Here is a 26138-nt window from a genome sequence, read left to right as displayed (position 1 = left end):
TGGTAGTTACTGAACAGCTGCTTATGCATTTTGATGCTAAAATAGTGAAGAGTTTTAGCTCTTTTGACCAGATTTAATGTTATGCTATCAGCAATTTTAGTTGGTAGATGCTAGAAAATTGCATATAAGCAGCATCTTTGCTCTTGTAAAAAGAGGAACACTGGCTCAGTAGAACATGTATTGCTTCTTTTACACCAGTGGTTCTCAACCTTCCTAATGCTGTGACCCTTTAATACAGTTCCTCATGTTGTGGTGACCCCCAAACCCCCCCCCATCCAGCTGCCCGGGGAGTATCAAAAACTTGACCAAAAAAAGAGGAAAAAATGGGAAAGTATAGGTAGTCTTCGACTTACAACAATTCACTTAGTGACTGTTTGAAGTTACAACAGCACTGAAAAAGCGAATTATAATCATTTTTCACACTTACAATTGTTGCAGCATCCCCAGGGTCATGTGATTTACATTCAGATGCTTGACAACTGATTCATACTTATGACGTTCACAGTGTCCCAAGGTCACGTGATCAATGGCCAGGGGGCGCGGCCAGGTTGCAGAGTGCCTGTGGGGGGGGAAACTGTGGGTCTCTGGGATGGGACTGGGGTGGGTGCCTTCCTTCCCTTCTCTCCCCTTGTCCCTTCCTTCCTTCTTTTCCTCCTTTCCACCTCCCTTAGTCTCTTCCTCCTTCCCTTCCTCTTACCCATTGTCCCTTCCTTCTTTCCTTCCTTTCCTTCACCTCCCTTAGTCTCTTCCTCCTTCCCTTCCTCTTTCCCATTGTCCCTTCCTTCCTTCTTTCCTTCCTTTCCTTTACCTCCTTCTTAGTCTCTTCCTCCTTCCCTCCCTCTCTCCCCTTGTCCCTTCCTTCCTTCTTTCCTTCCTTTCCTTCACCTCCCTTAGTCTCTTCCTCCTTCCCTTCCTCTTTCCCATTGTCCCTTCCTTCTTTCCTTCCTTTCCTTCCCCTCCCTCTTAGTCCCTTCCTTCCTTCCTTCCTTCCTTCCTTCCTTCCTTCCTTCCTTCCTTCCTTCCTTCCTTCCTTCCTTCCCTCTTTGTCCCTTCCCTCCCTTCCATTGTTCCTTCCTTCCTTCCCTCTTTGTCCCTTCTTTCCTCCCCCCCCCTCCGTGCCTAGGAAGGGACAAGGGGAGGGGGGACAGCCTGCCAGAGGCAGAGGAGAGCTCCGCTCAGCTCACTTGCTCAGCTTCGCCAGAAAACATGCTGCTTGCTAAGTTAGCAGAAGCGCCAGAATCAGCGTCGGGCTATAGCTGATTCGTGCTTCTGCTAAATTAGCAAGCGGCATGTTTTCTAGCAAAGCTCGAGCAAGTTTGCTGGGCAGGAGCCAAGGAGAGCTGCTACAGCTGACCTGCTTCTTGGCTGCTCTGCAGAAGCGCGGATCAGCTGTAGGGGTTAGCCCCGATCCTGGACAAGAGGGAAGGAAGGAAGGAAGGAAGGAAGGAAGGATGGAAGGGACAAGGGGAAAGAGGGAGGGAAGGAGAGACAAAGAGGGAGGTTAAGGAAAGGAAGGAAGGGACAATGGGAGAGGGAGGGAAGGAGGAAGAGACCAAGAGGGAGGGAAGGAAAGGAAGTTCCAGCCAGCAGAGGCTTGGCAGCCCGGCTGCCAAGGAACAGAAGAACGCAAAGCTAAGGAGAAGAAGGTGGCGGTTTCCTCCCAAAGGGGGCTCCTTTTCTCCACCCCTTCCCTGGGTTTGTGGGGAATTTCTCATCACCAACGCTGACAGGTGCTCCTTCGAGCCCGCCACGAGCTTTCTCACCCCCTTTGCTTCTCCCCCCCCCCCGCTTTCGTGAGGATTGTGGCACCGTTGGGAAGCCGATCGTGCTTTGAGCTTAGGAGAGGAGGAGGAGTCCCTTCCTCCTTCCCTCCCTCTCTCCCTGTCAAGCCCCAGCAGGCTTGACATGAACGGGCAGAGGAGGAGTCAAGGATTGGGGGGTGGCAAAGGAGACCGGCAGCCATCGCCAGACCCTCCGGCTGAAAAGCGCAAGTTCGGGGGTCGCCAGCTTATGGGCGCAGGAGTTGGGTGCTGCGGCGGCCTCCCCTTCGCTGACCTGCGTGCACGAGAAGAAGTCAATCCAGTTGCTGCACAATGAGTCTCTAGGGAGGGCGGAGCCTTGCTCTGCGCCTGCGCTTTTCATGAGCCCCCTGCAGGGCACATTTGGTAGAGTTCGTGCAGACTGCCGCCAAGCAGCATATTTTCCACAAACAAGTGAGGTAGAGTGGAGGGGGGAGGGAGAGAAGGCGGTTGACAAGCCCTGCCTAAGACCATCAGAAATATGTGTTTTCCAATGGTCTTAGGCAACCCCTGTAAAAGGCTCATGCGACCCTAAAAGGGTCGCGACCCACAGGTTGAGAACCGTTGTTTTACACAGAAACATGATCTATTTATGCTGCATCTGTTATTAGGAAAATGCTAAATTGAACTCCTGGTGGTCAGCTAGATGAAACATATAGATTCAATAAATCAATCCTTGGAGGTGCATTCATCAGATAAGAAATGTGTTTAACTTTTAGCAGTGTAAGATCTGTTATGGTTAGTAGGACAGAATTAAGACAAGCTTAATAGATTTCAGATTTTAAATATTTACTGCTGGCTTAGAATAGAAGGAAGGACTCAAGCACACTTCTGCTTGCAATATTTTACATATTTATGAAATGCTATTTCTATAGTTTGTAATGGAGTGACTATAATGAAATGGATAATGCTAACCTCCAATTTCCTAAGTAAAAAAAAGTGAATAACAACCGTAATATAGATAACATTTCTGTACAATAAGACAAGCAAAAATTCTCATGGATTTCCACATTTTAGGTTTCACCAGATTTTTACTACAAATTAAGTTTTAAAAATTGAGAATATTTTGTTCAGCAGTTGAGAATGCTTCAGCCATCGACACTTATTTTTTTAAATTAATGATGGCTTAAATAGGTTCCATGTCATTTTTTAAAGTTTAAATTTAAAGTGTGCACATAAATATATATTCAGAGTTTGTACTAAATCTGAACTTTAGTACTCAATACAATATTCATTTCTTTAGCTCAATATCTACTGTGGATATGAACCAAAATGTAAAAGCTGGTGTCTTCTTTTCCTAGGATCCACATCTTATTTAAGTTTTCTCTATGACTGAGCTATATAAAATTTACTCAAGTGCAACTCTTTATCATTCTTCTGACTGAGACTAACTAAACACAAGACTTTTAGTGAACCTTCTGAGAAAACAAAAGAAAGTAGAATACACTTGTGGTTGTAGTGTAAAGCGAAGCATCAGAGAAGTTTCAGAGAATGTGTCTATTGGCATGGGTCTGATATGAGTTTGTCATATTTATCTGTATTGCCCCAACATTCATTAACTCTGCATTGATTTACATTGACATTTTGCATTTGCTATTTGGCAGCTGATTTGTTGCTTTTGAAAAAATCCCTGTGGAGCTCTATGTAAGAAAAATAAAAACAATCAATTATCATGTTTTTTTTAAAAAAAATCCATTCCTGAAGGCATTCCATGGTGTTGTTATCCAATTAATAACTAAGTCTTTGTACTTCAATATTCTGTAAAAAGAGAAAGAATAATATAAAAATGAAGAACTAATGAACTTCAGAAATAACCATTCTAAAATTAAATTTAGAAAATGTAAATTAAAAAGCAGGCAACATGGCACCCAAGGCTGAGGCAACATAGGGAGTATCACACAGTGGAATGGACGTTCTGGGCTAACTGATGATCTCTTTTTTAATTTTCCAGATTGGTAGCCTATATTGACAAACCTTGACCATTTATAGTTTTTTGAGTATGCCCTTTAATTTTTGGGTGACTCTTGCATTTATTTGTAACTTTTTGTAGATACTAAACCAAAAGTCTAGCTGAATTCTCTTGTTAAATCCTCTATGTAATATTCAGGCACAATAACAAGGTCCCCTTTAAAACATAATAAAAATGGCAGGCCTTTGACTGAAGATAACCTGTTATAGATGATAGCCAGTTTTATATATCTGTATTTCTCGGGATTTTTTTTAGTTGCCTTATGATTAAAAATAATAATTTTCCTAGTTTAGAAAGATAACAACAGATATAGTGAAAAGATATTTCTATGTGAATTGTAATCTATAGCATTCTGAATTGATTACCTTTCGTTCCTGCTTGCTTCAGGATCTGGGAATCTCCCCTCCTCCTGGCTGCAAAAGAAAATGATCTCTCAGCCATCCAGAAGCTGATAGCAAGTCATACCTGTGACCTTCATGAACGAGGTAGTGGTCTGAGCTACTTATCATGGCCCCATTACCTATTAAGAAAAAGCACAATTTGAGGAGCAAAAAAGAGATGGAAGGATGGTGGTAGAAATGTGTGGTTGGTTGGTTGGTTGGCATATGCAAGGACAGCATCAGATCCTGGAAGGAGCAGGATGGCTAAATTCCCTAAACTTCCTTCTGGAAAACAAAAATTGCTCCTCATGAATCCATAAGGCATATTGCATGGGCACTCTCGTTTATTGTCTGTCAGGAGAGAGGCCACAATACAAGAGACCCCAGAAATAGATGTGTCCAGCATTCTACCTGTAAACATAATTGCCATATGCAAAGTAGTTGTGGCTATCTCTAGAGGGAACATCCCAAGATCATTGCAATGTCATGGCATCTTCTCTTTCTTTGACACTCTTTGTAGGTGCTGTTGGGGAGACAGCTCTTCATGTAGCTGCCTTATACAATAACTTAGAAGCTGCTCAGCTCTTGATCAATGCTGTTCCAGAACTTGTGAATGAACCTGTGACCTCTGAGCTGTATGCTGGTAATTATTGTGATTATTGGATTTATGTCTCATTGTTTGAATAAAATATCAGTGAAGAAACCGTTAGTTATCATAAACATAATTAGTCACCTTCTAGCTCACAATCAAAGGAAAAAAAATAATACCGGAATATATGTATGGAAACTCTATTGAAATGGGTCTTTTCATGATACCCAGCTATGGAAAATAAGATAATGGGATTACTCATGGCAAGATATTCTGTTATTTTTCTCCAGTTACCATTCAGGCCCACTTCCAGGTCTTCAGATGTTTATGGGGCATGGTGGACCTTTTCAGTGGGTTAGTGTACGGAGGCTGATTTTTCCGATGTGAAAAATGCACTTTTTAATTGAGCATAAGAATGTTGTTAAAAAGAGTGACTATAAATGAATCCAGACCACCATTTATTCCACAATAGACTCTGATAATATAACCATTTAAGTCCAATTTTTTTCTACAGTGCCCAGAAACAGTGAAATATTAGATATTTATTTATTTATTTATTTATGAGACTTATATACTGCTTTAAGTGCGAGTACTCTCTAAGCGGTGTACACCAGTAAGCAATGTATATATATATTTACATTGCCCCCAACAATCTGGGTCCTCATTTTACCTACCCCAGAAGGATGGAAGGCTGAGTCAACCTTGAGCTGGTGAGATTTGAACCGCTGACCTGCTGAACACAGTCAGCTAAAGTGGCCTGCAGTACTGCACCCTAACTGCTACGCCACCTCTTTGTTTTAGACATATAAGACACGTTTATAGCTAATTTGGCTAATAACTTGCCATATAAACTGTGTGTGCGACTGAGACTATAATTTGCCTCGTTTAAAATAAGAATATACTGTATTTGAGAACCTGATCTGTACTGTAGACCAATGTTTTACTTGTTCCATAAACAATTTGAAATATGACATGAACAATGAAGTATTCAAATGTTCAAATGACACCAAATACTAGGAACAAAAAGAAATAGAAAGAACTAAATTATGTGAATGGACAACAAAATGGCTCATTGTAAGTGAATGCAATCTAACTTCATAGGTGGACTGACAGAATTTGCAGTTCTGATGGAAATGTTTATGATTCTGGTGGAAAGACATTTTTTTGTGATTCTGATGAAAATGCTAAGAAGCCCCAGTGTTAAAAAACAAACAGAAAAAAAAAAGACTAATTCCATGTAAGAGATTATTATGAAAGGAATAAAAAGTATAATTGCTGATATCATAAGAGTGCAACTTAAAGCACTACATATTCAAAATGGATTAGTAGGAAGCTTGTGGTGAGACCTGAATCAAGGACCTCACAGTTTGGTCATTTTGCCATTGCCTCATACTAGGCCCCTGAGAAATATCTTCTTAGAAATTCAAGATGGAATATTAAGCAGTGCATTAAAGATTAACACTCTTGAACGAGAACCTGGGTATTCATTTTTAACGGCAATTAACTTTGCAATTGCATTAATAATTAAATCCAGCCTCCAAACTTACACTGAATCAAATTCAATTCCCTTCTGCATTTAACCCTGATGAACTTCTCTGAAAATGCATGAGGCTGATATAAACTATAAGTGATTTAAAATATGTATTTATGTTGTTCATGAGATACTATTCTAAAAACTGCATTGATTCTATAATGAGCTCTCAAGAAGGCTGATCATGGTTTCCAGAGGAATAACCAGTTTCTGTTGTAGAGGAAATAACAGATATCTTAAAATTTAACAGTATTGTCATAACTTTGTGCTTCATTGAGTACAGGTTTCCTCATTTGTGTTGTAGTCCTAACAGGGAGCTACTAAGAAGTAGATAGAGCAATCTGAATTAAAGGAGAATTTAGTCTCTGTAGATATGATAGACCACAGACTAAATTCTCTGTGGTCCAGAACCCAATCTTTTAGCTAGAGTGCAGGACATTATTTCAGCCCTACTCTTTACTTTGAACATCCAACCAATATTTGCCTTGTTATAAGTCTACTGCTTCTTGTTGCAGAGCTTTTTCTGTAGATGCCAGCTTTGTTTAGGTGTGTGGGCATAGATTTAATAAAATGGACAGGGAAAGTTCCTCAGGGGCTCCATTTTTATAAGAAAAACTGAGCTTTATTAATTAAGATCAGTAGCTAATAGCTCTTCTTGATCCAACATGGGATTCTGTTCAAAGAATCTGATTTGAAAAAGACTGATGATAACCTTTCATGACTTTCTGGAGTCAGTGTCACCAGAGGCCATGATAATCTGATGAAATAGATTATAGTTCGTGTAAATCTATGACTACACTTGCTTATATACACATATAAACATACACATCCATGCACACACAAATACACACACGTGGAATTTCAAGATGCTACAAAGTTTTTTTTGTTAATGTTGTGTATTACAGGGGAGACAGCTCTTCACATAGCTGTGGTAAACAAAAACCTGGGCCTGGTGAAAGCTTTGCTTGAGAAGGGAGCCGATGTAAATGGACCTCGTGCTACTGGATATGTTTTCAGGAGAAGAAATGACAGTCTTTTCTATTTTGGTATGTCGGCGGTCAAACACCTTCTATTTGAATAATCTGCAATTTGCATTGTACTTTACATATGTAGAGGAAACACTATGGTGAGGAAGAGCGTTTTGTCCCTTGAGTCCTGAGATACAAGGTGCTCTCCTCCAAAACACCATAGTCTTCTCAGCTATCATTCCTCTGTCACTAAAGATCCACATACTTAACCTGCAACTGGTGGGTCAGGAGAATTACTTTGAGGCACAAGGCTATATGGAAAATCTCTCAATGGTATAATAATAATAGGAATTCATTCTATGGCACTTGATCTTGGATGGGCAGCTTTTATCTGCCTATTTTCACAACTCAATCCTCAGTTGAGGAGCATGAAGTCATCAACCAACCAAAAGTGACCAGATGTAAAAGAGGACAAGACTTTTGTATATCCTTTCCAAAATAGTTTTGTAGAAAAGAGACTCTAAGAGTGTTTTCTCATTCCCATTTAACCAAATGCATCAGCTGCCCATTTGCACCTAGCTGCCCAGACCAACACTAAGGATTGTCTAAGCATTTAAAACGATAGTAACAATGAGATTCAGTATGTTTTTAGAGATATATATGTGACTAAAAAGTTTACTCTTGTTTTATTTTTTTGTTCTTGTTGTTTTTGTTCCTATGGGGAGGGTATTGTTTATAGTTATTGTTATGTCCTGAGCCTGTGGAAGCAGGCTCGGGGCATTGCAACGGTCCTGGGCAGGTGCAAGCTGCCCGGGACCAGACTGGTTGTCGCCAGCACTCGCGCGCATGCACGGGTGCTGGCGCGCCAAATGTTGCAGTTTGGCCTGGGAATCGCCTATAAAAGAGGCAGGGAGATTTGGGTGTTGTCGGCGTCTTGTAACCAGTATGCTGAACAGAAATAAAGAGTTCCTGAGAACTACAACTGCTTCTCGTCTCATTGCCATTTCGCGAAGGACTTAACACTGGTGACGAAGGTGGGATTGCCTTACATCGACCGAAGACAGGTGTAAGCTTACCCAAGAGTCCTGAGCAGTAGGAACGGTGTTGACTCGGCAGCTACCCGCCAATCTAGCGAGCATCGGGGGTAGGCTGGCTGATAGACCCTTCCTTTTCTACAAAAATGGCAAAAGTTGGAAGACTTTCAGAATTCGATGTCTCGCATCCGGAAAGATGGGAGTCCTACGTAGCCAGGGTGGAAAACTATCTTAAAGTCAATCAAGTAAGAGAAGATAGTTTAAAAGCCGCCACCCTGCTGTATGTTTGCGGTCAAGACTCATTCGAAATCGCTGAAAACATAGCAGCACCTGTGCCTCTAGAATCTGTTAACTACACAGATCTCAAAAAACTACTAAAGGAACACTTCCAGCCCAAGTTGTCCGTAATTGCTTGGCGCCACACCTTCGAGCAGAGGGATCAGCGACCCGGAGAATCAGCCAAAGAATACATTGCTGCGCTGAGAAAAGCCGCTAAACACTGCGAGTTCAAGGATCTAGAAGAACGGCTGAGAGACAGATTTGTATGCGGACTGAGGCATAGAGAATTACAGCAGAGACTTTTTGCTAAAGAAGACTTATCATTCCAAGATGCCTTGAGAGAGGTTACTGCAGAAGAGGCAGCGGGTGGCGCCATCAAGAACATGAGGCCGATCAGAAGCACTCCAGAAGCTGTGTCTGTGCCCCAGGAAGGAGTCCAAAGGAACCCAGAGGAGGATCCTGACGATGAAGTAGACCGTCTCTTCCCCACGAAAGAAGGGAAACAGAAAGAAAGCTCTTCACCTCTCCCCAAGTGCCTCGGTTGTTGAGGTCGCCACAAGAGGACCGATTGTAGATTCCGCTCCGCTATCTGTAGGGCATGCGGAAAACAGGGACACATTGCAGCTGTGTCTGGGCCGTCAGAAGGTACAACCTCGGGAAGAATTGCGCCTGAAAGGTACCAGGGTCCCCAGCCAAAACAGGGTGGGTTTCTGCGCTTCGCGAAGAAGCATTTATAGGACAGGCACACACAAGCCCATCAAGAAAAAGCTGTCACTTAAGGTGAAGCTACAAGGGGTTCCATTGGCTATGGAACTGGATACAGGGTCTGCACTTTCAATCATTTCCATGCACACGTTTAGGAAGATTTGTTCTGGCAGCAGATTTCAGGCCAAGCTGAGGCCTTCTGATATTGTGTTAACAGACTTTCAAAACTCCAGAGTGTGTGTTAAGGGGGAGGCCACCCTTAACGTACAGTATAAGGATTTTGAAGGTCCACTAGATGTAATAGTAGTAGGGGATGAACGAACGAGTCTCATAGGACTCAATTGGTTTGAGGCCTTGGGAATACACGTCACAGGGCTCAATAGCTTGCAAACAATTGACCTACAAGAAGTCTGCAAAGAGTTTGCAAATGTTTTCAGCCCCCAGTTGGGCACGTACAAAGGACCCCCAGTGTCACTGAAGTTAGACCCCACTGTCACCCCTATTAGAATTAAAGCAAGAAGGGTCCCTTTTGCTTTAAAGGAAAAAATTGACACCAAGTTGGACAAACTGATTCAGCAAGGGGTTTTAGAACCTGTCGACTCCAGTCCTTGGGAGACCCCCATTGTCACGCCTCTTAAGGCAAATGGGGACATTCGCATCTGTGCATATTACAAATGCACTCTGAATAAGGCATTGCAGCAACATGCCTATCCTGTTCCTGTGGTCAGTGATATCCTGGCCTCCCTCAAGGGGGGGGCGCATTTTTGCAAAGCTTGACCTAGCTCAGGCGTATCAACAGCTGCCTGTTGATGATGCTGCTGCTGTAGCTCAGACCATTGTGACCCACAGGGGGGCATTCAAGGTAAAGAGGTTACAATTTGGAGTAAATGTCGCTCCTGGGATTTTCCAAAGTGTAATGGAAAACACACTAGGGGGAATACCAGGGGTTTGCCCCTATTTTGATGATGTCTTAATTGCAGGAGATTCTACACACAACTTAGCTGAGAGATTAAGGGCTGTCCTGCTGAGGTTCAGGAAAACGGGCCTCAAACTTAAGAAGGACAAATGTAAAATTGGGGTGCCTTCTACAGATTTTCTGGGATTCAAAATCAATGCTACCGGGATTCACCCTGCTGAATCCAAATTGAAAGCTATTTTGCATGCTCCTAGGCCAAAGTCCAAGGCTGAACTACAGGCCTTTCTGGGCCTTCTGAACTTCTACAACTCCTTCCTTCCAAACAAGGCTAGTGTAGCCGAGCCTCTTCATAGGCTCTTGGACAAACAGGCAGTGTGGCAGTGGTCACAAAAACACGAAGCAAGTTTCAATGAGGTTAAGGCCTTACTCACTTCTAACAGTGTGCGCGCACATTTCAATGAATCCCTTCCTGTGTGCATCACTTGTGATGCTTCTCCTTATGGGGTGGGAGCCGTACTAAGCCACCTCAGATCAGATGGAACTCAGGTTCCTGTTGCATATTACTCCAGAACCTTGTCTTCTGCAGAGCGAAATTATGCTCAAATTGACAGGGAGGCTTTAGCTGTTGTTGCTGGAATCAAAAAATTCCATGATTTCCTATATGGCAGGCATTTCACAGTCTTCACTGACCATAAGCCTTTGTTGGGGCTGTTTACCACACATAAACAAACTCCCCAGATCATCTCCCCCAGAATGCTGAGATGGTCTATCTTTCTGTCTGCCTATGATTTTTCCTTACTTCACAAACCTGGGAAAGAAATGGGCCATGCTGACGGCCTCAGTAGATTACCCCTGCCGGTAATAGAAGCTGACCCTGCACCAACAATCAATATCCTCTCCATTCAGGCCTTGCCTGAGTCCCCTTTAGATGCCAGGGATGTGGTCGCTGACTCAGCCACAGATCTCACACTTTCGCGTGTCCTTTCTTGGGTTTTATCTGGATGGCCAGAGAGCTGTCCAGGCACTGAGTTTCAGAGTTTCTGGTCCAAAAGGAACGAGTTATCCACCTTCCAGGGGTGTCTGCTTTGGGGGAGCAGAGTTGTCATTCCTACCTCAATGAGGACTAGGGTCTTAGGTTCCCTCCACGAGAGTCATCCTGGCATTGTACATATGAAGGCGCTTGCGCGCAGCCATTTGTGGTGGCCTGGGTTAGACAAAGACATTGAAGCTAAGGTGCATGCATGCCACCTTTGTCAACGCTCGCGCCCTGAAATGCCCCAAGCTCCTGTACATAGATGGGAGGAAACACAGTCTCCATGGTCTAGGGTGCACATTGACTACGCTGGGCCCTTTCAGGGTCAATTCTTCTTGGTCCTAGTTGATAGCCATTCAAAATGGCTTGAGGTTGTACCTGTCTCTTCCACCACCACTGCAAAGACTATTCAAGTACTGAGGGGGATTTTTGCTGCACACGGGCTTCCTGATGTCCTCGTATCTGACAATGGCCCTCAATTCACTTCTTCCGAATTCCAAGCTTTCTTACAGGCCAACATGATTCGTCATGCCACCTCTGCGCCTTTCCACTCGTCCACCAACGGCATGCCTGAACGCATGGTTCGCATCACCAAGGATGCCTTGAAGAAAATTACCTATGGAGACTTGCATCACAAGTTGGCTGACTTCCTCCTTTCTTATCGCATTACACCTTCCACTTCTACCGGGAGGAGCCCAGCTGAACTTTGTTGGGGGCGCAAACTGACTACCAAGCTTGACTAGTTGCACCCGGACAGACTACCTTCCACAATCACACACCCCAGGACACCTAGACAACTGCTTGTGGGTGCCCCGGTTTGGACTCGTAACTACGGGCCTGGTCATTCATGGGTCCCTGCCACTGTATCCAGGGTCACAGGTCCTTTGTCCTACGAAGTGTCCCTGGACAACGGTCGTGTCCTGCGCCGACACATCGACCAGCTCTGCACTACACGGGACCTTCCCACTGAGACTCCTGGGTCTTTTCCAGGGGGGGAGGGGGACCCTTTTGGGCAAAGGGAAGAGTGCGGGCTGCCGCCTATCAGTAACGAGGGAGCTACAGAGAGCTGATTCTGAGATTCCACGAGTGCTCCAAACAGGAATCCATGGAGCCCAACTAGAACTCAGGCACCAGTGCCTACTCCAGCCAGGGAGTCACCCCGGGGGCATAATCACTACTCACCCACATCACTCAGTACTCCAGTCAGGGAGGATATCCGGGAGCGTCCAAACAACCCACACCCTGCAAGAGAGCTGGCACACATTCCGTCTAGTTGGCCCGACACTACCCCTGTCCCTAGAAGGGGGCAAGCACACAGGGAGGTGGTCGAGGAACCAAATCCCGACTACAACACCTCTGACATCACTCAGGGGACAACTGAATTTTGGGACAGCACTGAAACCCCAACAAGCCTGGGTACAGAACAGGAACACGGGGAAAGGCAACCTCTTGATAGGTCTAGGACAGACCTGGGAGGTTCTACAGAATCGCCCAACAGTGACAGTCACTTAAGAGGGCCAGAGAGCCTGCAGCCAGGCAGGACAACCAGGTCAAACAGAGAAAGAAGCCCTGGCTGACGAGCCCGGTGGGCAAGCAAGCAGGCCAGGCATTGGAGCACAGTCCTTGGGAATCACCAGGGTATAGCAAGGGGGACAAGCATGCATCACCCCTCAGTCAAAGGGTACTTGGCAGGTACCCAGAAGTCAGGAGGTCACGGAGAGCCAGAAGATCTCCTAAGTATTTAGAAGATTTTGTAACTCTACTGGCAAAACAGAGTTAACAGAGAGTATTCCTGTACACATAGGAAAATAGAAGCAGAGGGGATAACTGGTACAAAGTAGTATGGGCACCACGCTCGTATTGGGTTGTATATTATTATTGTATGATCATAGTCTTAGCCGGGGAGGAAGGGGTGTTATGTCCTGAGCCTGTGGAAGCAGGCTCGGGGCATTGCAACGGTCCTGGGCAGGTGCAAGCTGCCCGGGACCAGACTGGTTGTCGCCAGCACTCGCGCGCATGCGCGGGTGCTGGCGTGCCAAATGTTGCAGTTTGGCCCCGGAATCGCCTATAAAAGGGGCAGGGAGATTTGGGCGTTGTCGGCGTCTTGTAACCAGTATGCTGAACAGAAATAAAGAGTTCCTGAGAACTACAACTGCTTCTCGTCTCATTGCCATTTCGCGAAGGACTTAACAGTTATCATCCTTATGGTTGTTTTGATTGGTTTTAACCTCAGCATGGCTATTTCAGTTTTTATTTATATAGTCTGTAGATTGCCAAGGATTTAATTGTGGCAGAGTAGAAGTAAATTTAAAAAACAAATTAACAAATTAATGTTAATGATAACATTGCCCCACAAGGTAAAATGAATTAATTTGTGTTAAATATCTTTAGTCAACAGAGCTTTCTCATTTAAGAGAAAAGAAGCCCATACATAAGAGGGAAACACCAGCATCAAGTAGAAGAGAAGTATCTTTTCTTCTCAGAGTAGTCTATACTTTTAGTATCACTGTCTATTTTTAAAAATAAACTATTCTGAAACAGCTGGAGAGCTGCATTATTTCAATGGCTTTTGCAATGCTTGTATCAGGTAGGCTGATACTGTTCCCACTGAAGAGGCTAAAAGAAAGATCTCATAATGAATTTGTGATTGAGGTGAGAGTTAGTCAGGACTAGGGAAGCATCTGCACTCCTTTCTGAAATGGCTAGGGTTGGCTTGTTCCCAAGGAACTATTGCTAAAAAGAGTGAAGTGTGCTGAAGATCTCTTAATGGAGAATTCATAGTTCTGCCACCAACTCCTAGCCTATTTGGATAAGCCACATTGGTTTAAATCTGGTACAAACCAGAGAGGAGCTAATTTGATCTGTTATGTGATCTGCTATCCGCTTCCTGAACCTTCTCTTTTCAAAAGAAGCATCAAGCTGTTTTTAAAGTTGTTTATGTTGAGAGAAAATATGGTTTTAAAGGTCTATTGGAGTAATAATTTTGTGCATTTTTAAGAACAAAAAAATAGTTAAGACCATAAAAAAAGAACTACAAGTGTAGCAGATGTAGGTTGACCCATCCCTAGCAATATGTTGTGTGTCCATGTGCCATTATCTCTTACTTTCCCTAAGGACATCATGTTCTTCAGTTGAATTCCACTCCAATTCAGATAAATGGATCTATTTTAGCTATTAGCAAGCTGTTCTACCTCTGGTTTCCTCTGGTATTTTGATTCAGGGACTCTTTTTTTTTTTCCAACAGCAGCTAAATACCCAGCCAACAGTAATCCAGATTTCCCAGTTGGCCGCAGTGGAGCTGAAGATTGGCCATGCTATGCTTAGAGAGCCCTCTCATTACCTGTTTCAGGCCATAATTAAGCTATGCTTAATAGATCAATTTTCAAGCATTTTGGTAATGACTCCTCATTAATCTTCGCTGTGAGTAAATTGTAACACTCCAGAGTGAGACTGTGAATAAAAGGTGGATACTGCCATCCTATTCCTCCTCTGGCTGCTTATATTCCAACTGCTTTCCAATTCTGTTGGGAAATGTACATTCTCAGAGGTTATTTGGATTAGTTTAATGACAGTGGAGACTCGAGTAAAGGGCATCTTTCTTAACTGATGGTATAATAATAAAAAGATCTCTATCTAATACTGGTACAGTGGTAAGGAAATATAGATACGTTATCACAATATATATGTACATGTAGGGGGTATATATGTATACATAGGGTGTATGTGTGCATGTAGGTACTATTTTCATCTTGGATATGTTGCTCAATGATATTTTAAAGCTTAAATAATGAACAAAAATAATCCTCCTTTTCTTTTCTTTTCTTTTCTTTTTCTTCCTTCCTTCCTTTCTCAGGGGAACACATCTTGTCTTTTGCAGCATGTGCTGGGAGTGAAGCCATTGTGCAGTTGCTGATTGAACATGGCGCTAACATTCGAGTGCAGGATTCCCTGGGTATGCCTTCCTCAAAGGCTCTGCACATTTGTTAAGGGCATGCATGTGGGAAGAGAAGGTGCTTTATGCAACTCTTCCCTTGAGTAAGGGAAACTCCTTCTCTTATCTCCTGCCAATAATATCACACCACAGTTGTAGACAGATACAATACTTCTGAGTCAATTGCATAGCTCTATACTGTCTTGCAGAGATAGTGGTCCTTCTGGCAGAGATTACCAAGGCCCCTTTCTGACCTATAGAGGGATTAGGTTTGGGGGAGATTGGGGGAGCGGGTTGGCTTCAGGCTGCATTTCTTTGTCCTCTCTCCCAAAAAATATTCACTTAACCTTGCTGGTCACGGAAAGCCATCATCTCAGTTGCAGTGGGTGGAGGCATAAGATTGTTATATGTGTATGCTGACAAGAATGCAGACAATCTAAACTAACTGAAAGAGCTAACCTACATGATCAGAAGAATCACCTTGTTCCACAATTATCACTTCAGAATGCATGCAAGGATTTAAATACATAATGTGGTAGAAGATCCTTTTCGGTGTTGCATTTGATTTTATGAAGAGAATTGCTGTACACTGAATATTTCATATTATAATGTGGTTACCCAGAATGATGCAAACTGGCTATTGCTGTTTTGATTGACTCCGTTGTTTAAGTAAGTTGGCTTGGAATCTCTTAATTTAAAAAAAATTAAAAAGTCTGTTCTAAATCATACAGCAGCCGAAACTTTCTTGGCACAAATATTCAATGCAGGAAACTCCATTCTTCAGTTTTTAATCGTTGGACTCCTTTTCCTGATAAGCCAAAAAAGAAAATTGAAGAGTCTGAACAGGCATCAATTATTTATCCATTTCTCCTTAAGATACAAGGATGAACTTAATTTCTGTTTTTTTTTTAAATTTCTGATAGGTAATTCAGTCTTCCACATCTTAACCCTCCAGCCTAACAAGGCCTCTGCATGTCAAATATACGATCTTCTTCTTTGCTATGACAAGAAAGAGAAGGGTCTGGGGGACCTGGATGCGGTCTTCAACTATGAGGGACTCACTCCTTTTAAACTGGCTGGGGTAGAGGGCAACATCGTGGTGAGTAAAGTTTTTCTTTACAATTTGTTTTTATTATTCCTGGTTGGAAGTATATGCCCCCTTTTCAGGAAGGATGTAAAGGTGTTCAAACAAGGCCTACAATAAGACTGTAAGATTCTAAAACAAAACAAAAAAAGCTATGAGTGATGTATATTTCATGAACATCGTGATGGTTCGGATTGTTGTCTCTAAGTCCAGTGATGCAGTAGGAGTTTTGTTATCTTGTTTCACATCTGGAGCCATTTTCCAGAATGTTGCAGATTTCAAACCTTCCCTGGATGAAGGTGGGGAAGATCCCTGAGCCGACAAAGTGGTCTCTTTCAGAGAAATCCTGCTATATTTCATTTGAAAGCCCTCAGCCCAGCTTACATAATGGGGATGCCAAGTCTTATTACTTATCATCACCAGTACTTCTCTTCTTGAAAGTGTATGTATAAAATCTTCTAGGGAAGACTATCAATTAACTCCTTCCTTGTAAAAATGGAGGTGGATATGTTGTGAGCTTGGCAAGGGCTCCACAAAGGAGAAAAACAATGTATCTCAACCTTGATTAGCCCCTTCATGGCTCCCTTCTGGCAGGCTTGAGCAGGGGGCTGGACTAGAAGACCTCCAAGCTCCCTTCTAACTCTTCTCTTCTCTTCTCTTCTCTTCTCTTCTCTTCTCTTCTCTTCTCTTCTCTTCTCTTCTCTTCTCTTCTCTTCTATTCTACTCTACTCTACTCTACTCTACTCTACTCTACTCTACTCTACTCTATTCACACAATTACATCAGCCTTTCTGACCTGTTGTACTATAAAAGATTAAATGATTTGATTTAACAGAAGAAGCCCCAAACACCTGGCCAAAAAGGAGCATCAGGACAAATATTTATTTGCATAAAAGAACTAAAGGCTAGAGACCCTAATCTACTAGTTTGTGATGTTACATTAAAGCAGTGTTTCTCAACCTTGACCATTTTAAGGCATGTGGACTTCAACTCCCAGAATTCCACAGCCAGCAATGCTGGCTGTGGAATTCTGGGAGTTGAAGTCCACATGCCTTAAAATGGTCAAGGTTGAGAAACACTGCATTAAAGCCATATAAAATATTCAGTTATAAGTATTAGCATAGCATATTTGACATACATGCTCTGGACAGGAATCTACATTTCAAAGTGGAAGTTTATCAGATTTCCAGGCCACCCAACTCTAGGCTGTTTCACAAAATTCTTAAAAAAGGAAACAATATTTTATATAAAAATATAACACTCATTTGAGAGAAAAACATAATTTTCTCCCATATCACCCTCAGTTTAAAAAAGGGTAGAATGCGCAGAACAGACAAACTACAGGAGACAGACAATCCTTCAAATAGTAATAGTAGTAAAGTTGGAAGGGACCTTGGAGGTCATCTAGTCCAACCCCCTGCTCAGGCAGGAAACCCTACACCATTTTGGACAAATGGCTGTTAGTTAAACGTAGGGAATGACAAATAGGTTAGTTAAATGTAGGGAAACTTCTGTGAATCCCACTGTGTAAGCCAAGTTATTGATGGTATTATTATATTCTCTAACTTTTCTATTAGCTTGGATTTTGATCAATTAAAAGAGAGAAGCATTATGAGAGATATTGGTTATGGGAGCAAACACACCTTCAACAGCAAGCATCCAAGCTGACTGAAATTTTTCTTTTTTCCCCAAATTAGATGTTCAACCACCTCATGCAAAGAAGAAAACATGTCCTATGGACTTTGGGGTCTTTGATGTCTACTTTGTATGACCTTACAGAAATTGATTCATGGGGCGATGATCAGTCTCTTCTGGAACTTATTGTCACTACAAAAAAGAGAGAGGTATTGTGTTGAAAGGAGAAGGTGCTGAAAGTTTCTTCTCAAAGTGGCTTTCTAGTAGAGATCCAAGTTTATTTGGTCAGGGCAGATCATCTTTTCTGAATACAGATTCTTTTCTACGACTAATTTTTCAAAGTGTATCCATAAGATGGTGTGGGATGCCTCCAATGTCTGCAATAGGTTGGAGATTTTACGGCGGGTATCTGGAGAGTTTATGACTAATGAGCTTTCATACAATAAGATCTACAAAGAGTGGAATATTTCAAAAATCCAAGTGCTCTAATCAGCTAAAGGAAGAAAGCCATTGTTGCACTGAGTTTTCAGAGAACTTCGGGTGTATTCCCTCAATATTATTCAAAGCAACCCTTTAAAACAGACATATTGTAGTGACTATCTCTGCATTACCAACAGTGCACTTTGAAAGAGGGAGCAGCTTTCTTAATGTCACCCGGTAATCAAAAACCCACAAAGGGTTTCAGTAAATATTACTTAAGCAGTGGTTAGAATGCAGTATTGCAGGCTGACTCTGCTTACTGCCGGGTGTTCGATCCTGACCAGCTCAAGGTTGACTCAGCCTTCCACCTCTTAGAGCAGTGGTTCTCAACCTTTTTAATGCTGCAACCCCCAACCAGTCGTAAGTCGAGGACTAAACAACTGGTCATAAGCCGAGGACTAAACTGGTCATAAGTCGAGGACTTTCCCTACCCGGGAGCACCGCGCATGCATGGTGCCACCCCCTGCGCCGGCCGAGGCGTAGCTGGCAAGCGGCAGAGACGGAGCAGGCCGACCACTGGCTGGGCCACCAGCTGGCCCAACCCAAGAGAGGTAAGGCACCCGCCGGGCCCTACGCTCGCCAGCAACCCTCCCTGCGCCCGCTGGCCTCCCACCTCCCACCCCTGGCCCTCTTTTACTTACATTTTTAGTAGTTGCTCAGCAGGGAGGGGTGGAAACTTCCAGACAGCTCGCCTTCGCTGCAGACAACTTGCAGCACCATTTGCAGAATGGAACTTTTGGTGGGCTCAGCAGGGCAGAAACAGCCTGGACAATTCCTATTGGCTTTTGAAAGCCAATAGAATTAGACACTATTCAAGAGAGTCTATTCTATTGGTTTTCAAAAGCCAATAGAATAAAAGGGAGTAGCACAGCTAAGGAAAAGGGGGAAAAATGGTGGACTGCGTTGTTTGGCGACCCCCGTGAAATGGTCATTTGACCCCAAATGGGGTCCCGACCCACAGGTTGAGAACCACTGTCTTAGAGAGTGTTGTCAAGCACTATGAAATAGTATGTAAGTCTAAATGTTATTGCTATTGCTGTCTTACACCCATGGTGGTGAACATATGGCACGCGTGCCACAGGTGGGACGCAGAGCCCTCTCTGTAGGCACCCGTGCCGTCGCCCCAGTCCTAGGCCTTCAGCTGGGTTTTATAAAACCTTTTCACTTTAGGCCTTTGCCGCCATGTGCAAAAAAAAAAAAGGTTCAATCAATCAATCAATTTCAACTTCTCGTGGGGAAAAAAAAGATCTTGCAAAGTTGGAATTGATTGATTGAACTTTTTAGTCCCACCCAGTCTGCTGTTACCACTGCAGCCATGCCCACCCAATAGGCCACGCCCACCCAATGGGCCATGCCCACCCAATGGGCCATGCCCACCCAGCACCCGATGATACATAAGTGGGTTTTGGGTTGCAGTTTGGGCACTTGGTCTCTGAAAGGTTCGCCATCACTGTCTTACACTGACTGAGAGCTAAGGACCATTTGTGTTATCCTATGCCACTCTTATGGTCATGCTGATTGTTCATTAGAATATACAATGTTTAAAAGAATTGAAAGAAATAATGCCACCAACCAGCATATGAACTGATTTTGATGGTGGATTTTTTTAAGTGTATTTCAGCCATGAATGGTCATCTGCCTTGCTCAAAGATCTCACACATCGTCAAGCTATGTTCTGCTTTTGAATCTTCATCCTTACCAACTTCATAATTAGCATTATCCACTTTCATTTTTACATGCCGAGGACTCCAGGACTCCAGTGCTCCTTCCCCAAGTAATGAGAAACACTGAATATTTCAATACATTCCCTTTTAAAAACCATCCAATTACCCCCTTCATTTTCAGGGCTTTTGCTGTCTTTGAGAATTATTTATTTCTAAGAAAAAGGCTGAACATAGGCTACTTTACATCCCCCAGGCCCGAAGAATCCTCGACCTTACTCCTGTGAATGAGCTGGTAAGTCTGAAGTGGAATAAATATGGACGGCCATATTTTTGTATCCTGGCCATATTCTACGTCCTGTACATGATTTGCTTCACAATGTGTTGTGTCTACCGGCCACTGAAAGAGCGAAGCTGCAATAAAACAAATGAAAGAGACAACACCATCTATGTTCAGAAACTTTTGCAGGTAGGTTCTTTAACACAAATCTATTAAAAATGTAAAAATCACTTAACAATTTTCAATTCCAAGATATCAACTCCTCCGAAGATCGTGCACAACCAGACATAACCAAGGGCTGAAGAACAATTGGCTTGGGAGGCAAAAAGTAGTGGCATTATCCATTTAATATAATTGTGAGCTTGTGGTGGGGGGGAACCAGTGGTGGGATTCAAATACGTGAACAACCGTTTCTCTGTGTGGATGCCACTTCTGGAAGTCCATTCTGGGCCTAGGCAACAAAAAATTAGTTACCGGTTCTGCCAAACTGGTGCGAACTGGCTGAATCCCACCACTGGGGGGAACCCCTACTATAACAAGATGTTGCTCTATACAGCCATTCTATGCACATTCATTCAGAAGTTCTCAGTACCCTGTGGAGCTTATTCCCACTGCAGTGAAATCAGAAGTCTTGAGCTTGGCATCAGCTCAAATAATAGCAGGCAAATTGGTAGTTAGAGGAGAAAGTGTGGACACTATTAGTTCGGTTCATGGATTTTCCAGACAAATGATAACAATTCAGAAGACTCCCTGAAAATTGCTCTTTAGCGAGTGTGGCAGTTAATGACCCGACTATGAGAGAATGCATTTTAGGCAAAATGGAAATTTGTTCAGAAATATGGTGGGAGGTTTTCCATTAACAATGTACTGCTGTTATGTTCCTGTGAGGAAGAAGAAGGGCACAGCTGTTGCGCTTGAGAGCTTCTTTGACTATAAACTGTGCTTGTAACTAATATGTATACAGCCTTTATTTTCTGTGTTGATCAAATAATAGGGGATTCTCTACACGAACCTCATTGTGGATGTGTAATGACCATAAGCAAGGCTTCAATTCATTTAGCGCTAAATTTTGACAGTAAATGTGGGTTGGAAGATATGGGTATATTCATTTATGCCGATTTCTCCCATAGTAGCCTTCCTAGTCTTAAATAGCACTATAAGCTTCACATTAAATTCACAAGGCTCTTTTTCAATAATCTGATAAACAAAGGATCCCTAAAGTTGAAAAGTGTAATGTTCTTAATAGCATACTTTTTCATCAGTATAGAGAGGGATTCTTTCCCTTGAACTTGGCCTCTCCCTTTCTCTAAAATATCACTGTCACCTAATACAGTAATTTCTGTTGTCATCTGTCACAATTTTACTTCTGGAAGGTTTAGTTTCCATTGTCATAACAGGAAACATTAGCATTTAATCTCCCGAGTATGAGGAAGTTGAAGACTTTTTCTTTTTTTTTAAAGAAAGAAAGACAGATGGACACAGCAGAGAAGAAGTCAAACTTTCTTAAATTATCAGAATGTCAGGCAGTTGGCTCACTTTGCTTGGAACTGTATTAATTCTGAAAGTTGACTACCAGTGGGATTTCCAGCCGAAAAGCACATTAGCTCAAGTTATTAAGTAATCCTGCTATATTCAAGTTTCTAACTTTCCTGCTCTTTTTTTTTCTTTTCTTCAAAATTTTAGAGTAATTGGGCAGTCCATCAAAGTAATTGTATAGTTTTCATTAACTTCTAGAACCATGGCATGGCTTCCACAGTGCCAGTCTTGTGTTTATCCACTATCCTTTGGGGAGATGTACAGATTGGGACAGCTCTCCAAGGAAAAGGCAAATAGACGAGTAGTCACTAATATTGTTTCTCTGATTTGAAGATGGAATGCAGTCCTGGATATACTCTAAACTCAACCACTTTTATTGATCCTCACTGTCATCTTGATCTAAGTCCATGAAACAAGGAAGTTGGATAATTGAAATATTAATTCTTGAGAATGTGATGTTCCTACCAATATGGGTTTGCTTTCCTTTTCAGGAGTCTTACATTACTTCTGAAGATAATCACAGACTTGTTGGTGAGTTGATCACTGTTGTTGGAGCCATCGTGATATTGATCTTGGAGGTAAGAGGAATGTTTTTCCTTCTCCAATTTTTGTGTGAAAAAAATTGAGTAGAAAGCAACTGAGCACCAGAAGAAGCATTCTACAATAGGATTAGCAATATTGTTTAACATAAGATCTTTCTAGATCCTCTGACCTCTATATAAAGGCTGCTACAATGTATACACTAGAGCCTAATCTAGTACAGTGCTAATCTAATGTGATACTGTAGTGCTTAACTAAGTAATCCTAAAGCTTTCCCTATGCGTTTTGAACCAATCCTAAAGCTTTCACAGGCGTTTTGAACCAGTCGCTTTTGCATCAGGAAGTAACTTCTCCAAAATGAAAGAAAAGGCCTCAGCATGTGATTGCAGTCCAGATAATTCATTCAGATTCTAGTATGGGGGGGGGGAGTTCTGTCTCTGAATTCCTTTGCGTTTTTGGGTTTCTTTTCTTTGTTTGTTGGTGAGAAAATGTGCCAATTGTTTTTAAACAGAGTACACCATTGATCAATGGCTTTATTCCAGATTCCAGATATCTTCAGATTTGGAATAACCAAGTACTTTGGGCAAACTATCCTTGGAGGACCTTTCCATGCCATCATGTAAGGTTCTTTCCTAGTAGTTGGTTTGCTGTTGAATGTTACTGGGGGGGTGGGAACTGTATAAATTCTGTTCTTCATTGCTATTTCTATCTCTGCAGCATTGTGTATGCCTGTATGATTCTGCTGACCATGGTGATGCGTCTCACTAGCACCAATGGAGAAGTTGTACCCATGTCTCTGGCTCTGGTGCTTGGCTGGTGCAATATTATGTACTTTGCACGAGGATTTCAGATGCTTGGGCCCTTTACCATCATGATACAAAAAGTAAGAGAGTGTCCACAAAAGAAGATGGTGATGGGATAGATAGATAGATAGATAGATAGATAGATAGATAGATAGATAGATAGATAGATAGATAGATAGATAGATAGATAGATAGATAGATAGATAGATGAAGGATATGCTGATACAGTTTCTGGCAACATTTTTTCATCATAAATAGAAGGTGATAGAATCATAGCATTATAGGGAAGAAAGGGATTTTGGAAGTCTTCTGATCCAACCCCCTACGCAAGGCAGGAGTCCTTATACTATCCTCTATAAGGATAGTAAAGATCTTTATCTACCTATCATCTATCTGTCTGTCTGTCTGTCTATCACTTTCTGATCTAATTTTTAGTCTTCATTTAGCAAGTAAGAAAGATGTAGATATCATTTATCTTGGAATTTTCTCCTGACCCTCATCTGTAGATTGCTTTTAGGTTTACCCCAGCTCTCCCCAGCTTAATCTGCTGTCACCATCCATTGAATAATAAAGAAAAATAGGACTCTTCTCTCCATATCTTTGCAGCTATCCTTCAGATCTAGTATGTTGAGTGAGATGTACTGATATTTCTCATATATTCAAATATTTCTGAATTCCTAACTAGATGAATTATATGAAATAGCAATCACATCTAATTATTATATAATACCATTAACTGTACAGCCTCTCTTTAAAAAGACTTCCCACCCATAACTTTCCCTTTAAGTAAGTTTTCCCTCACTCAGTATTCAGTGTAGCATCTGCTATCAATCATTCATTCATTTCTCTTCTACTACAAAGGAGGATGCCCCTATGGGCATTTCCAGTGCTTTTTTTCTTTAAAAAAAAAAAAAAAGGTGTCAGAACTCACACACGTCATACAACCCGCCTTTCCTACCCTACAAGGTTCCATCCAAAAAAAGGTGCTGGAACTCTGTTCTGGGCGTTCTGTGAGAAAAAAAGCTCTGGGCATTTCCATCTTCAAGGAAGCTCTCCACTTCTTGGAATGCTGACTGTTCTGCAATTTTTTTCACTCCTTTTGCGATGGGAGTAGAAAGAAATAGCAGAGGTAAAGGGACTTAATATTTCTGAATATTCTAGGGCCCTTTTGGAAGCTTGTGGATGACTCTGTTGAATATTTAAAGGGCACAGTTCATTTTCATTGTGAGTTTAGATTGCCTGGCTGTTTTCTTTCTATCCTGATTGGTAATAAATTCAAGACAGACAGAAGTAAATATTGAGCAGCTGGAGTTCAGTAGTTCAGTAGAAAAATTCAGTAAAATAACTGTTACAGTAATGGCCACCAGCTTAAATGGCACTGAAAATGAATTTGATAAATCCGCTGACAATGTAAGGGAGAGAGAGGCTGTTCAAATGTGCTAACCATAATGGCTTTATAAAACATTAATGCAAATAAAAGAAGCAAATGTGTGAACTTTTCCCATCTTCATATGCTTTTCTATAGCAACTTGAAACAGGAACAATCAATAAAATGAGAATATACCAGTTCTGCAAACAAAAAAAGATAGAACTGAGGCAGTCAAAACTCAGCAGATAAAGATTGATTAGGCCATCTCAAAACTTCTGTTGAAGAATAGCTGGAATTTGGTTGACAGAAAGCATCAAAAATGTCTAGAACAAATAATTTAAGTGCTACAGGCAAGATAATCCTGTTTCCTCACTCCACTACTGAACTTTTATTTATCGGGGGTTATTCTATCTACACTGCAGGGGTTCTCAACCTTGGCAACTTTAAGACTTGTGGACTTCAATTCCCAGAATTCCTCAGCCAGCAAAGCTGGCTGAGGAATTCTAGGAGTTGAAGTCCATAAGTCTTAAAGTTGCCAAGGTTGAGAACCCCTGATCTACAGGGCTATAGTTTAACTACTAAATATGTTCAAGTTGAAGTGGCTGTTTCCAAAATCCTGATTTCTGACCTGAGGCTTGGGGTCAGGATGACCTTTTCCTGGGACCCTTCAGATGGGTTAGACTTCAGCAGCCACAGTTCCTAGCTAGCAAACCCTTTAGAAGCAAATAGATAAAGGATCCCTTGAAGTTGGAATGGGGCTCGAATGATATTATAGTCTAATCCAGAGCATCTTTGTCTTGATCTAGAATGCTGTTCCTTGAATGTAGTTTTGTGAGAGAGAAGAGCTGCTTGGTCACTGTATGTTTTTCTTTCTAGATGATATTTGGAGACCTCCTCCGTTTCTGCTGGCTCATGGTGGTGGTCATCCTTGGGTTTGCATCTGGTATGTTACCTATTCTAGACTACATTCTTGTGAACTTGGCTTACAAAGAAAAGTGTAGCAATTCTTTTTTTTATTTATAATACAATTAAAAACAAACAAACATTGGATTTGACGTGACATTCCAGTATATACATTCTTATCAGATTATTCCACCTTTTACAATCAATTTTTCATTTCTACATATACATTTAAGTATTATATACAATACTTGTTCTAAAATAACATATATTTCTATCTTAACATTCATCTTTAATCTCGACTGTCCTCTTCAAATTCTTCCAGCAGTAAAATTTATCCCAGGTTTCATAATAAACTGATCCACATGAAAAGTGTAGCAATTCTTTAAAGCACCGAGAACGGGAATATTACCAAATTCCTTCCTCTTGGCTATAGGATATCTTCTGTTGTAGCCATATCTTTGAGTTTTCCTTTTGTTTGTATGTTACCAACTAATAATAAAAGGAAATGTACATATACATAGAATAATGTAATCTTGAAATTAATAGTCATGATAATAATGAAAAGAGGAGGGAGCCTCCCACCATTTTTATTGGATTGCAATGGGTTTATCTGATTGGATTCTATCTTCTGTAAAAAAAATTTCCTGAGGCTGGAACTGGTTACTTGATATGCTGTGTAAATATTTCCTTTTTGCAGTCTCTATCTTCCTTTT

The 26138-nt window shown here is 41.9% G+C and overlaps 1 protein-coding gene across 2 annotated transcripts in view; it reads left to right on the top strand.

Moving 5' to 3' along the window:
* Positions 1-26138, top strand: part of LOC120313835 (transient receptor potential cation channel subfamily V member 6-like) — a 112112-nt gene that overhangs the window by 66901 nt on the left and 19073 nt on the right. For both annotated transcript variants that reach the window (XM_039356181.1, XM_039356182.1), the window contains exons 2-12: positions 4156-4253; positions 4669-4791; positions 7174-7314; positions 15057-15155; positions 16058-16233; positions 17916-18062; positions 20251-20463; positions 22302-22388; positions 22893-22969; positions 23068-23233; positions 25399-25465. In XM_039356181.1, coding sequence (XP_039212115.1) covers positions 4156-4253; positions 4669-4791; positions 7174-7314; positions 15057-15155; positions 16058-16233; positions 17916-18062; positions 20251-20463; positions 22302-22388; positions 22893-22969; positions 23068-23233; positions 25399-25465 — 1394 coding nt within the window. The remainder of the gene's footprint in view (positions 1-4155; positions 4254-4668; positions 4792-7173; positions 7315-15056; positions 15156-16057; positions 16234-17915; positions 18063-20250; positions 20464-22301; positions 22389-22892; positions 22970-23067; positions 23234-25398; positions 25466-26138) is intronic.

Source organism: Crotalus tigris, unplaced genomic scaffold, assembly GCF_016545835.1.
Source record: "Crotalus tigris isolate CLP2741 ecotype Arizona unplaced genomic scaffold, ASM1654583v1 scf7180000018790.500841, whole genome shotgun sequence".
Taxonomy (NCBI): domain Eukaryota; kingdom Metazoa; phylum Chordata; class Lepidosauria; order Squamata; family Viperidae; genus Crotalus; species Crotalus tigris.
Note: the sequence above shows the minus strand (reverse complement) of the source record. Positions and strands in the feature narration are given on the sequence as shown.